The 12,294-nt window shown below is 51.3% G+C and overlaps 2 protein-coding genes across 3 annotated transcripts in view; both read right to left on the bottom strand.

The window, feature by feature from the left end:
- The window catches only part of LOC109880870 (Alstrom syndrome protein 1 homolog), a 28,145-nt gene extending 25,738 nt beyond the window's left edge, over window positions 1-2,407 (bottom strand). For both annotated transcript variants that reach the window (XM_031787631.1, XM_031787632.1), the window contains exons 1-2: window positions 1,353-2,407; window positions 1,036-1,223 (exon numbers count right to left, since the gene is read on the bottom strand). In XM_031787631.1, coding sequence (XP_031643491.1) covers window positions 1,036-1,223; window positions 1,353-2,217 — 1,053 coding nt within the window. In that variant the 5' untranslated portion in view covers window positions 2,218-2,407. The remainder of the gene's footprint in view (window positions 1-1,035; window positions 1,224-1,352) is intronic.
- The window catches only part of alms1 (ALMS1 centrosome and basal body associated protein), a 37,440-nt gene continuing 27,379 nt past the window's right edge, over window positions 2,234-12,294 (bottom strand). The window contains exons 10-14 of the mRNA XM_031787584.1: window positions 6,629-7,297; window positions 5,508-6,138; window positions 4,155-4,316; window positions 2,437-2,807; window positions 2,234-2,263 (exon numbers count right to left, since the gene is read on the bottom strand). Of these exons, the coding sequence (XP_031643444.1) occupies window positions 2,234-2,263; window positions 2,437-2,807; window positions 4,155-4,316; window positions 5,508-6,138; window positions 6,629-7,297 (1,863 nt within the window). The remainder of the gene's footprint in view (window positions 2,264-2,436; window positions 2,808-4,154; window positions 4,317-5,507; window positions 6,139-6,628; window positions 7,298-12,294) is intronic.

Raw genomic sequence — 12,294 nt, 5'->3', positions numbered from 1 at the left:
ATAGCCTTGTTATTGAGAAAGTCCACCGTAGGCAGACATGGCTCTCAAGAGAAGACAGGCTATGTGCTCACTGCCCACAAAATGAGGTGGAAACTGAGCTGCACTTCCTAACCTCCTGCCAAATGCATGACCATTTTAGAGAGACATATTTCCCTCAGATTACAGACCCACAAAGAATTAGAAAATAAACCAAATTTTGATAAACTCCCATATCTATTGGGTGAAATATCACAGTGTGACATCACAGCAGCAAGATGTGTGACCTGTTGCCACAAGAAAAGGTGCAACCAGTGAAGAACACACACCATTGTAAATACAACCTATATTTATGTTAACTATTTCCAGACCATTACAACACTGTATATAGATATCATATGACATCTGAAATGTCTTTATTCTTTTGGAAGTGTAATGTTTACTGTTCATTTTTACGGTTTATTTCACTTTTTGTTTATGATCTATTTCACTTGCTTTGGCAATGATAACATATGTTTCCCATGCCAATAATGTCCTTGAATTGAAATTGAGAGAGAGATGAGGGAGAGAAGAGAGAGGAGAGAGAGAAGAGAGAGAGAGAGAGAGAGGAGAGCGAGAGGAGAGAGATGGAGAGAAGAGAGAGATGGAGAGAAGAGAGAGGAGAGAGAGAAGAGAGAGAGAGGAGAGAGAGAGAAGAGAGAGAGAGGAGAGAGAGAGATGGAGAGAAGAAAGAGAGATGGAGAGGAGAGAGGAGAGAGAGAGATGGAGAGAAGAGAGAGAGAGAAGAGAGAGAGATGGAGAGGAGAGAGAGAGATGGAGAGAAGAGAGGAGAGAAGAGAGAGAGAGAAGAGAAATGGAGAGGAGAGGAGAGGAGAGAGGAAGAGAGAGATGGAGAGGAGAGAGGAGAGAGAGGAAGAGAGAGATGGAGAGAAGAGAGAGGAGAGAGAGGAGAGAGAGGAGAGAGGAAGAGAGAGATGGAGAGAAGAGAGAGGAGAGAGGAAGAGAGAGATGGAGAGAAGAGAGAGACAGAAGAACAAGTGAACAGAACGGTAGACATACTACAGAGTTATCAGTGCCAGTAGACTCTGAGGGGACTGGGGGGATATGAGGAGTCTCTCTGGACCTTCCTCTCCTCTGCTCCTTGCTCTGCCTCTGCTGGAGGATGGTGTTGTACAGTTTACTCAGGCTGTGGCTGGTCCTGTGATTGGTCCTGTGGCTGGTCCTGTGATTGGTCCTGTGGCTGGTCCCTAGGTGAGTTGAACAAAAGGAGAATTGTTCGTAAACGTTAGCTAATGTTCATTAAAAATCTTGTTGAATTGAAAAGTGTTCCCAAGTAACATGTTCACCACCTCAAGCAGAACCCTTGCTGAACCCACCTTGTGTATTCAGCCCTCTGACCCTGTGGGCTCCGAAGGCCCTCACCAGTCGGGCTGTGTCTATTGTTGACATGGAGCTGCTGGTCTCCCCTGAGACGCTCCCAGACCTCTCTCTCTCTGCTGGACACAGGTATTGGCTGCGGGCCGGGAGGTGGGAGGGGCTAAAGCTGTGGGCCGGACCATGGGAGGGGCTAGAGCTGTCCTCCCCCTCTGCGGGCCGGGGCTCCTCATCCTGCTGCTCCCAGGCCTGGCGGGGAACACTAGCCGTAGCCTGGTTAGCTTTAGCATGGGGATCACTCCGGCCACTGCTGCTCTCCTCTCTCCTACTCCTCCCTTCCTCCACACCTCCTCTTCTCCTCCCTCCTCCCTCTTGTTCTGTGGTATCAGTCTGCTGCGTTGGTTCTGGCTCTGGCGGGGCGGAGGTCCCGGTGCTGTGGATGAGGCGGGACAGACGCTCCAGCCGCTCCAGCAGGGACGCCTCTCTCTCATTGGTGGGCCGGGCCTCCTCCAGGCTCCACCTCTCACTGAACCTGCGCCACAGTTGGTCCAGAGTGCTGCCACTCTGCTGGGCTAGACTGTGGTCCCGCCTCCCCGGCTCTCGCTCCATGCCTGGGTGAGGGGCTGAGGTTCGGACAAGGTGAGCGTTGGAGATCTGGTGGTCCATTTGGAGATGGTGGGTTTTGGGGAAGTGATGGTGGAGGTCCATGGAACTATAGTCCATCTCTACATGCAGAGGCTGAAACACCTCCAGCTCCTCTTCCCCCACCCCCAGGCTGCAGCGAAGGGAGGGCTGGACAGGGTGGTCTGTGTCTGGGACACCCTGGGTGTGTGTGGAGGTGGCGATTGAGGTTCCATGGTCTCTCATGGCCGCAGATGGTCCTCTAGTGGTGGTGGTTGGTATAGCAGGTCCTCTAGTGGTGGTGGTTGGTATAGCAGGTCCTCTAGTGGTAGTGGTTGGTATAGCAGGACCTCTAGTGGTGGTGGTTGGTATAGCAGGACCTCTAGTGGTGGTGGTTGGTATAGCAGGTCCTCTAGTGGTAGTGGTTGGTATAGCAGGACCTCTAGTGGTAGTGGTTGGTATAGCAGGACCTCTAGTGGTAGTGGTTGGTATAGCAGGACCTCTAGTGGTGGTGGTTGGTATAGCAGGACCTCTAGTGGTGGTGGTTGGTATAGCAGGTCCTCTAGTGGTAGTGGTTGGTACAGCAGGTCCTCTAGTGGTGGTGATTGGTATAGCAGGTACTCTAGTGGTGGTGGTTGGTATAGCAGGTACTCTAGTGGTGGTGGTTGGTATAGCAGGTCCTCTAGTGGTAGTGGTTGGTATAGCAGGTCCTCTAGTGGTGGTGATTGGTATAGCAGGTACTCTGGTTAACCCTCCTGTGACATGAGAGAAGCATTTTGACTGTGGAGTACGCTGGTCAACCAATGGTTGGCCTTCATCGTCTGGCACGGAGGTACCTGAGGGTGGAAATGGTATCTGGTTAAGAATTCAAGAGAAAATAACATTCACAAACAAAGCAGTGACTCTGTCCATGAAATATATACATACTGTATACAATACTGACCCGGTCCTTCCCCCAGTGTTAAACCCTCACTATACTGACCCGGTCCTTCCCTAGTGTTAAACTCTCACAATACTGACCCGGTCCTTCCCCCCAGTGTTAACCCCTCACTATACTGACCCGGTCCTTCCCCCCAGTGTTAACCCCTCACTATACTGACCCGGTCCTACCCCAGTGTTAACCCCTCACTATACTGACCCGGTCCTTCGCCCCAGTGTTAACCCCTCACTATACTGACCCGGTCCTTCGCCCCAGTGTTAACCCCTCACTATACTGACCCGGTCCTACCCCAGTGTTAACCCCTCACTATACTGACCCGGTCCTTCCCCCAGTGTTAAACCCTCACTATACTGACCCGGTCCTTCCCCCAGTGTTAAACCCTCACTATACTGACCCGGTCCTTCCCTAGTGTTAAACCCTCACAATACTGACCCGGTCCTTCCCCCCAGTGTTAACCCCTCACTATACTGACCCGGTCCTTCCCTAGTGTTAAACCCTCACAATACTGACCATGTCCTTCCCCCCAGTGTTAACCCCTCACTATACAGACCCGGTCCTTCCCCCCAGTGTTAACCCCTCACTATACTGACCCGGTCCTACCCCAGTGTTAACCCCTCACTATACTGACCCGGTCCTTCGCCCCAGTGTTAACCCCTCACTATACTGACCCGGTCCTTCCCCCAGTGTTAACCCCTCACTATACTGACCCGGTCCTTCCCCCCAGTGTTAACCCCTCACTATACTGACCCGGTCCTTCCCCCCAGTGTTAACCCCTCACTATACTGACCCGGTCCTTCCCTAGTGTTAAACCCTCACTATACTGACCCGGTCCTTCCCCCCAGTGTTAACCCCTCACTATACTGACCCGGTCCTCTCCCAGTGTAAAACCCTCACTATACTGAGTGCTCACCTGTCCTCTCCCAGTGTTAAACCCTCACTACACTGACCCGGTCTTTCCCCCAGTGTTAAACCCTCACTATACTGAGTGCTCACCTGTCCTCTCCCAGTGTTAAACCCTCACTACACTGACCCGGTCTTTCCCCCAGTGTTAAACCCTCACTATACTGAGTGCTCACCTGTCCTCTCCCAGTGTTAAACCCTCACTACACTGACCCGGTCTTTCCCCCAGTGTTAAACCCTCACTATACTGAGTGCTCACCTGTCCTCTCCCAGTGTTAAACCCTCACAATACTGACCCGGTCCTTTCCCCCAGTGTTAAACCCTCACTATACTGAGTGCTCACCTGGCCTCTCCATACTGTAGTTTTCTCCCAGTGTTTGTCTCTTGCTGTAGATACCCTCTGTGTGTTTGATGTTTACCCCTCTGTCCACCACCTGGTCCACCTGCTGATCTCGTGACCCCAGGATCTCTATGTTGAAGCGAGGGGGCACCGCGTCGTCCGAGCCTGGGGAGGAGAGAGAGAGAGAGAGAGAGAGAGAGCGGGAGGAACGGGTAAGTGCCTCGGAGAGGAAGCCCTGTCTCTCTTACTATCTCTGAGGATCATCGCTGTCGGACCTGACACTGCCTCTGTCTCTCTCTTGCACTCACACTGGAACATGAATCATTAATTTGATACACAGTGCCCGTTACAAAAGACCAGCTGCTAACCGTCTGGGGGAGGAGAGGAGGAGGGGCCAGAGGAGAGGAGAGGAGACCAGAGGAAAGGAGGGGAGGCCAGAGGAAAGGAGGCCAGAGTAGAGAAGGCCAGAGGAGAGGAGACCAGAGGAAAGGAGGGGAGGCCAGAGGAAAGGAGGGGAGACCAGAGGAAAGGAGGGGAGGCCAGAGGAAAGGAGGGGAGACCAGAGGAAAGGAGGGGAGGCCAGAGGAAAGGAGGCCAGAGTAGAGAAGGCCAGAGGAGAGGAGACCAGAGGAAAGGAGGGGAGGCCAGAGGAGAGGAGGCCAGAGTAGAGAAGGCCAGAGGAGAGGAGGCCAGAGTAGAGGCCAGAGGAGAGGAGGCCAGAGGAGAGGCCAGAGGAGAGGCTAAAGGAGAGGAGGCCAGAGGAGAGGCCAGAGGAGAGGCTAAAGGAGAGGAGGCCAGAGGAGAGGAGAGGAGGCCAGAGGAAAGGAGGGGAGGCCAGAGGAGAGGAGGCCAGAGTAGAGAAGGCCGGAGGCCAGAGGAGAGGAGGCCAGAGTAGAGAAGGCCGGAGGCCAGAGTAGAGGCCAGAGGAGAGGAGGCCAGAGGAGAGGCCAGAGGAGAGGCCAAAGGAGAGGAGGCCAGAGGAGAGGAGAAGAGGCCGGAGGAGAGACCAGAAGAGAGGCCAGAGGAGAGGCCAGAGGAGAGGAGGGGCCAGAGGAGAGGAGGCCAGAGGAGGGGCCAGGGGAGAGAGAGGAGGAGTCAGAAGAGAGAGAGGCGGGGCCAGAGGAGAGAGGGGAGGGGCCAGAGGAGAGAGAGGAGGGGCCAGAGGAGAGAGAGGAGGGGCCAGGTGGCAGCATCTATTACAGTACGATCTAAGTTAGCCTTCAGGAGTTCTCTAGACCGAGGGGATCATTCATTATTGAATGCCTTGGAATACCTGTCAGTCTGTCAGCGTCACTATAGATAGTTTAGAAACATCTAAATAATGTATTTTAACTAGCTAGATAAGAGATGCTGTACCTGGGTGGGAACTCTCCATGGTGGAGTCAGATCGTATGGGGGAAAGCTGTGGCTCAGGATGCGTCTGGGGTACATAGAACATCTCCTCACTACCGTGTGGTTTATACGGCAACAGAACCGTCAGCGCCGCCTGCCTAGACGGACCGGTACCAGTCAGCCTCTGGGGAGGTGTGAAGCATTGTGGGAAGGTGGAGGTTGCCGTTGCCGTGGTGATCTGGACTGAGGCGTCGGCCGTCTCCTGCCCCTGTCTGCAAATTGGATCTCTGTTCTCCTGCGACCCCGTCTTATTGGCCGGAGCAGGCACGGGGGCGTAACCTAGGCTCTCGTCTTCGTCCACACTGCTGGAGACGGCAGAGGAGTGTCTGACAGGAGCAAAGGACAGAAGTCTCTGGGACCTCTCTTCAGCTCCTTTAGGACCAGGGGAGAGGGTGACGTGGAGGTGGGAGACCTGACCCGTCCTGGTGGTCCAAGCTCCAGAGACCCAGTCTGCTCCAGAACCCATGATGGACCCAGGACGTCCTTCGTCGGGGTGAGACGGGGAAATCTGCCCGTACATGCCCGGGGTCAGAGGGAGAGGAGCTGCAGAGTGGGGAAGACCAGTAAAGGGGTTCTCTTGGTCTCTACCAGGCAGCTGGATGGGAGAGAGGGAGACCGAGGAAGAGGGAGAGGGAGGAAGAGGAGGGAGAGGGAGACCGAGGAAGAGGAGGGAGAGAGAGTGTGACAGTGTTAGGATCCAGAGGACATTCCTTTTCTTAAACACCAGGTCATCTGAGTGTGATTAACAGTGTTAGTCTATAACAGTGTCAATCTATAACAGTGTTAGTCTATAACAGATCTGAGTGTGATTAACAGTGTCAATCTATAACAGTGTCAGTCTATAACAGTGTCAGTCTATAACAGTGTCAGTCTATAACAGTGTCAGTCTATAACAGTGTCAGTCTATAAAAGATCTGAATGTGATTAACAGTGTCAGTCTATAACAGTGTCAGTCTATAACAGTGTTAGTCTATAACAGATCTGAATGTGATTAACAGTGTTAGTCTATAACAGATCTGAGTGTGAATAACAGTGTAAGTTCTTTAGTCAGTAAGCGGTAAAGATAGATTCAGCCGCGATTCTACCTGCTCCTGTCTCGGCTCCTGGCCCGGCTCCTGTCTCGGCTCCTGTCTCGGCTCCTGTCTCGGCTCCTGTCTCGGCTCCTGTCTCGGCTCCTGGCCCGGCTCCTGGCCCGGCTCCTGGCCCGGCTCCTGGCCCGGCTCCTGTCTCGGCTCCTGGCCCAGGCGTGTCTTTCTGTCTCTGGGGTACAGACTGCTGCTGTTGGCCTGTGATCCAGTCATGGTGGTTGTGTCTCTGGACATGGAGCAGTGTGTCGAGGTGGTGGTGCTCTCCCACCCCTGCACTGTGGGTTGGGAGACCCCTTCTAAGGTGAACTGGGACACCAGTAGAGGCTCGGGGAGGGGGGAGCGGCGGGAGGTGGCAATGGTGATGGAGGTGAGGGGTGGAGGGTGCGTTCTAGGGAGGACGTATAACCCCTCTCGGAGGGCGATCTGTCTGACCCGGCCCTCTAGGTCCTGCCTTAGAGGGGTACGCAGCTCAACGCTGTCGTCAAACGGGTTCCTGCTCAGCTGCTGTAGCTGGTGGGACAGACAGTCCTCTGCTGCCTTCAGGGCCCTGAACTGCTTCTTCTCCCCAACCAACTGCTCCTCAGGCTGGGGTAGGGAGGGAGGCTGGCCCCCTGGACCTACAAGGCTGGACGCAGTACTGCTGTCCGTGTCCGTGCTCCTCGGGTTCTGAACGAAGGAGAAAGAAACACAATCAACTGACCAGAAAAATTTAAAACGACTCCTAAAACATTAACTCCTAAAACATTTCATAAAGTAGAAAGGAAACGATCTGAAGAAGACTTGTCTCCACACCACACCACTGAACAGCATGCTGGAGAGGAAACACGTCCCAAAACACCACAACCATCCCACCACTACAAACTCCATGCTGACTCCTACTGCAACGGAGCCATGAGATCAACGTTTTCTGCACAAGTACAGCTTGTTCTTTCCCAATAATGCAGTAATCGAGATCAGTGCCAATTCTATACTTACAATGTGGATACTGGAGTGGTAGGAGCAGGTTTGTATAGGGGGAAGGTGACTAGGCATCAAGATGAGTAGCAGCAGCAACTATGGATGATGATATGTGAGTGTGTGTGTGTGTGTGTGTGTGTGTGTGTGTGTGTGTGTGTGTGTGTGTGTGTGTGTGTGTGTGTGTGTGTGTGTGTGTGTGTGAGTCAGTATGTTTGTGTGTTATGTGAGTGTGTGTGTGGTAGTGTCAATGTGTTGAGTGTGCAGACTCAGTCAAATATTATTATTTTTTTAAATAGAAGTCGAGGCAGGATAAAGTAGAAGTCAAGACAGGATAAAGTATTTTTTCGAGGCAGGATAAAGTAGAAGGCAAGACAGGATAAAGTAGAAGTCAAGACAGGATAAAGTATAAGGCAAGACAGGATAAAGTAGAAGTCGAGGCAGGATAAAGTAGAAGGCAAGACAGGATAAAGTAGAAGTCGAGGCAGGATAAAGTAGAAGTCAAGACAGGATAAAGTAGAAGTCAAGACAGGATGAAGTAGAAGGCAAGACAGGATAAAGTAGAAGGCAAGACAGGATAAAGTAGAAGGCAAGACAGGATAAAGTAGAAGTCAAGGCAGGATAAAGTAGAAGTCAAGACAGGATAAAGTAGAAGGCAAGACAGGATAAAGTAGAAGGCAAGACAAGATAAAGTAGAAGGCAAGACAGGATAAAGTAGAAGTCAAGACAGGATAAAGTAGAAGTCAAGGCAGGATAAAGTAGAAGTCAAGGCAGGATAAAGTAGAGGTCAAGGCAGGATAAAGTAGAAGTCGAGGCAGGACAAAGTAGAAGTCAAGACAAGATAAAGTAGAAGTCGAGGCAGGACAAAGTAGAAGTCGAGGCAGGACAAAGTAGAAGTCAAGACAGGATCAAGTAGAAGTCAAGACAGGATAAAGTAGAAGTCAAGACAAAGTAGAAGTCGAGGCAGATAGACTGTAAATAGTTAACAAAATGGCTACACAGTCTATGTCCTGGGGAGTAAAAGCTGTTCAGAAGCCTGTTGGTGTCAGACGTGTTGCTCCAGTACCACTTTCCCCCCTCCCCCTAGGATCCAGCTGCCCCCCTCCCCCTAGGATCCAGCTGCCCCCCTCCCCCTAGGATCCAGTTGCCCCCCTCCCCCTAGGATCCAGTTGCCCCCCTCCCCCTAGGATCCAGTTGCCCCCCTCCCCCTAGGATCCAGTTGCCCCCCTCCCCCTAGGATCCAGTTGCCCCCCTCCCCCTAGGATCCAGTTGCCCCCCTCCCCCTAGGATCCAGTTGCCCCCCTCCCCCTAGGATCCAGTTGCCCCCCTCCCCTAGGATCCAGTTGCCCCCCTCCCCTAGGATCCAGTTGCCCCCCTCCCCCTAGGATCCAGTTGCCATCCTCCCCTAAGATCCAGTTGCCCCCCTCCCCCTAGGATCCAGCTGCCCCCCTCCCCCTAGGATCCAGCCACCCCCCTCCCCCTAGGATCCAGTTGCCCCCCTCCCCCTAGGATCCAGTTGCCCCCCTTCGCCTAGGATCCGGTTGCATAGGGAGGTGTTCAGTCCCAGGGTCACAAGCTTAGTGACGAGCTTGAGGGGGACTGGGGTTGAACGCTGAGCTGTAGTCAATGAAAACAGCATTGTCACATAGGTATTCCGCTTATCTAGGTGGGTTAGGGAAGTGTGGAGTGCAATTGATATTGCGTTGTCTATGGATCTGCTGCGGGGCAGCATGCACATTGGAGTGGGTCATGGGTGTCAGGGATGGTGGAGTTGATGTTAGCCATAAACAGCCTTTCAAAACACTTCATGATTACAGGTGTGAGTGCTACAGGGTGGTAGTCATTGTGGCAGGTAGCCTCAAGAGTTCTTGGGAACAGGAACGATGGTGGTCAGCTTGAGACATGTGGGCATTACAGACTGGGACGAGGAGAGGTAACAGTCAATAGACCTTCCAGCTGGTCTGTGCATGCTGGGAACTCGCCCCGGAAAATACAGTCCGGCTCCGCGACCCTTAGGACTTGACTGAGAGCGAGATAACCCAGTCCTCTGGGTCAGCGGGTGCCCTCATGCACAACTCTGTGTTGTTTTTGTCAGATGTAAAATGCAGTGAGTTTGTCTGGCAGAGAGGCATCGTTGGGCAGATGACGGTTGGGTCTTCCTGTGTAATCCGTAATGGACTGTAGCCCCTTGCCACATGCAGCGGGCGTCAGAGCCGGTGTAATATGATTACACCGTGTTCCTATATGGTCCTTTTGGTGTTTGATGGCTCTGCAGAGGTTGTAGTGGGACTTCTTGTACTTGTTCCTGTCCTCAGCCGTAGCATCAGGGTTGTCTGTGATAGCTCTGTGTGTGGTAGCCCTGTGATAGCTCTGTGTGTGGTAGCCCTGTGATAGCTCTGTGTGTGGTAGCCGTGATAGCTCTGTGTGTGGTAGCTCTGTGATAGCTCTGTGTGTGGTAGCTCTGTGATAGCTCTGTGTGTGGTAGCCCTGTCCTTTAGCTTAGCACCAACCTCTGTGTTAATCCAGGGCTTTTGATTGGGTTAAGCAGCGAACCCTCACTGTGGGGACGACATCGGCGATGCATTCCCTAATGAAGATGGTGACGGAGGTGGTTAGCTCATCGACGCTATTGACGGAGTATTCTAGTCAGACCTAGCAAAGCAGTCCTATAGCATAGCCTCCGATTCAGAGGATCATTTCTCAATGGAGCGCGTCACGGGTACTTCCTGTTTGAGCTTCTTCTACTTGTAGACAGGAAGCAGGAGTATAGAATCATAGGGGGGATAAGGGAGGGCCTTTACGCTTGCGTGTGAGTAGAGTAAGAGTGGTCTTTATCACCCCTAGTGGCAAAGGAGACGTGTTGATGGAAGTCGGGCATTACGTGTCGGAAATTGAAAAGCAGCCATGGATTCCCGCTTGTTCGTAGCCTCGTACAGTTCGTTGAGTTCCAGCCCGATGTGGTTGTCCTGACGTGGAATATCTACAGCATTCTTGATGACAAATAAACTCTCTCTGGAGGTAGATGGGTCTGCATTTGACAATCAGGTATTCCAAGATAGGTGAACAATGGGTAGAGACTTACACTGCACTAGAGTCAACACACCATTTGCTGTTGATTTAGAGACATACCCCTCCCCCTCTTGATTTCTGTGAACCTAATGGCCTGTCCGCTCGGTGAATGGAGAATCCATCGAGTTTGGATAGCCATGAGGGGTATCTTGCCCGAAAAACAAGTTTCCGAAAATAAAGAGAATATTGCAATTACGAGAGTACCGTTGGGAGCAAATCCACGGTCAGAGGTCATCCATTTGATGTATTATCAAGTGATTGGCCAATAGAATGGAGATAAGAGGTGGCCTCTTTTCCCGTCGTCTTAACCTCACCAGGATTCCCCTCTCCTGCTTCTTTTTGGCTGGCATTTCCTCTTGGGTAGCCCCGAAAATAGCGTCGGAATTGCACAACGAGCCCAGGGCTGACGAGTCGAAGTCGAAGCCGGAATTAAGGTTAATAACTGCCGATCTGATGATTCAAAAAGTCATTGTCGAACAATAAGAAATGATAGCCGATACATTTAAGTGAAAAAAACAAAACAAAAGTGAAGATAAACGTCAAAACAATCACAAAATAGCAACGTGGGTTGGAGCTAGCTAGCAAACAGCAGGCAATACAGTACGACGCCATCTTCCCTCTCATAACAGAGAGAAGCAATAGTAGAAAACTGCTTAGATTAGGATTACAAAATTCCTGTATTTTTACCAAAAACTCCCTGGTTTTCTAGAAATCCTCGTTTGAATATTCCTGGAATTAAGAGGGAATAAGCAGGGAATCCTACAACTAGGATTGCTGGAAAACCCGGGATTTTTTTTCAGTTACGAAATTTTTTCGACCTTAGCAAAGATAGTTAACAGGTTTGAAAAACAACATTCTTGAAGAAGAACTACCACACCCAGCAATTCCACGTGTTTGATCTATTCTGGAGATAGTCAACTCATTATCAAGCCCTTGACAAGGTGGATAAGATGAGCTAGTTCAGGACTACTGCTCATTATCAAGCCCATGACAAGGTGGATAAGATGAGCTAGTTCAGGACTACTGCTCATTATCAAGCCCGTGACAAGGTGGATAAGATGAGCTAGTTCAGGACTACAACAAAATTGTGAAACATCTAAAAACCTGCTTAGATGCTAAGATAGGCTAGTTGGTGTAACAGGTTCGTAAACAGATTTCTTGGAACACCACACCATGCCTGAGACTGACACACCTCATAGTTACCTTACCCACCACACCATGCCTGAGACTGACACACCTCACAGTTACCTTACCCACCACACCTGGGTAGTCCAAGGAGAGGAGGCATCAAAATGAGACAACATTCACATGGTTTAAAACAGAGAGTGAGGAAGTTGAGCCTTGCCTATACATTTGGTGTTCAGGAGTGATTCCTGACAGTACCTGTAGTGGGTGTTTGGTATTGAGTGACTAAGACAGTACCTGTAGTGGGTATTGAGTGACTATGATAGTACCTGTAGTGGGTGTTTGGTATTGAGTGACTATGATAGTACCTGTAGTGGGTGTTTGGTATTGAGTGACTACGATAGTACCTGTAGTGGGATTGAGTGACTACGATAGTACCTGTAGTGGGTATTGAGTGACAGTCACTCAATACCCACTACAGGTACTATCTTAGTCACTCAATACCCACTACAGGT

This window comes from Oncorhynchus kisutch, linkage group LG14, assembly GCF_002021735.2.
Source record: "Oncorhynchus kisutch isolate 150728-3 linkage group LG14, Okis_V2, whole genome shotgun sequence".
Lineage (NCBI taxonomy): Eukaryota > Metazoa > Chordata > Actinopteri > Salmoniformes > Salmonidae > Oncorhynchus > Oncorhynchus kisutch.
Note: the sequence above shows the minus strand (reverse complement) of the source record. Positions and strands in the feature narration are given on the sequence as shown.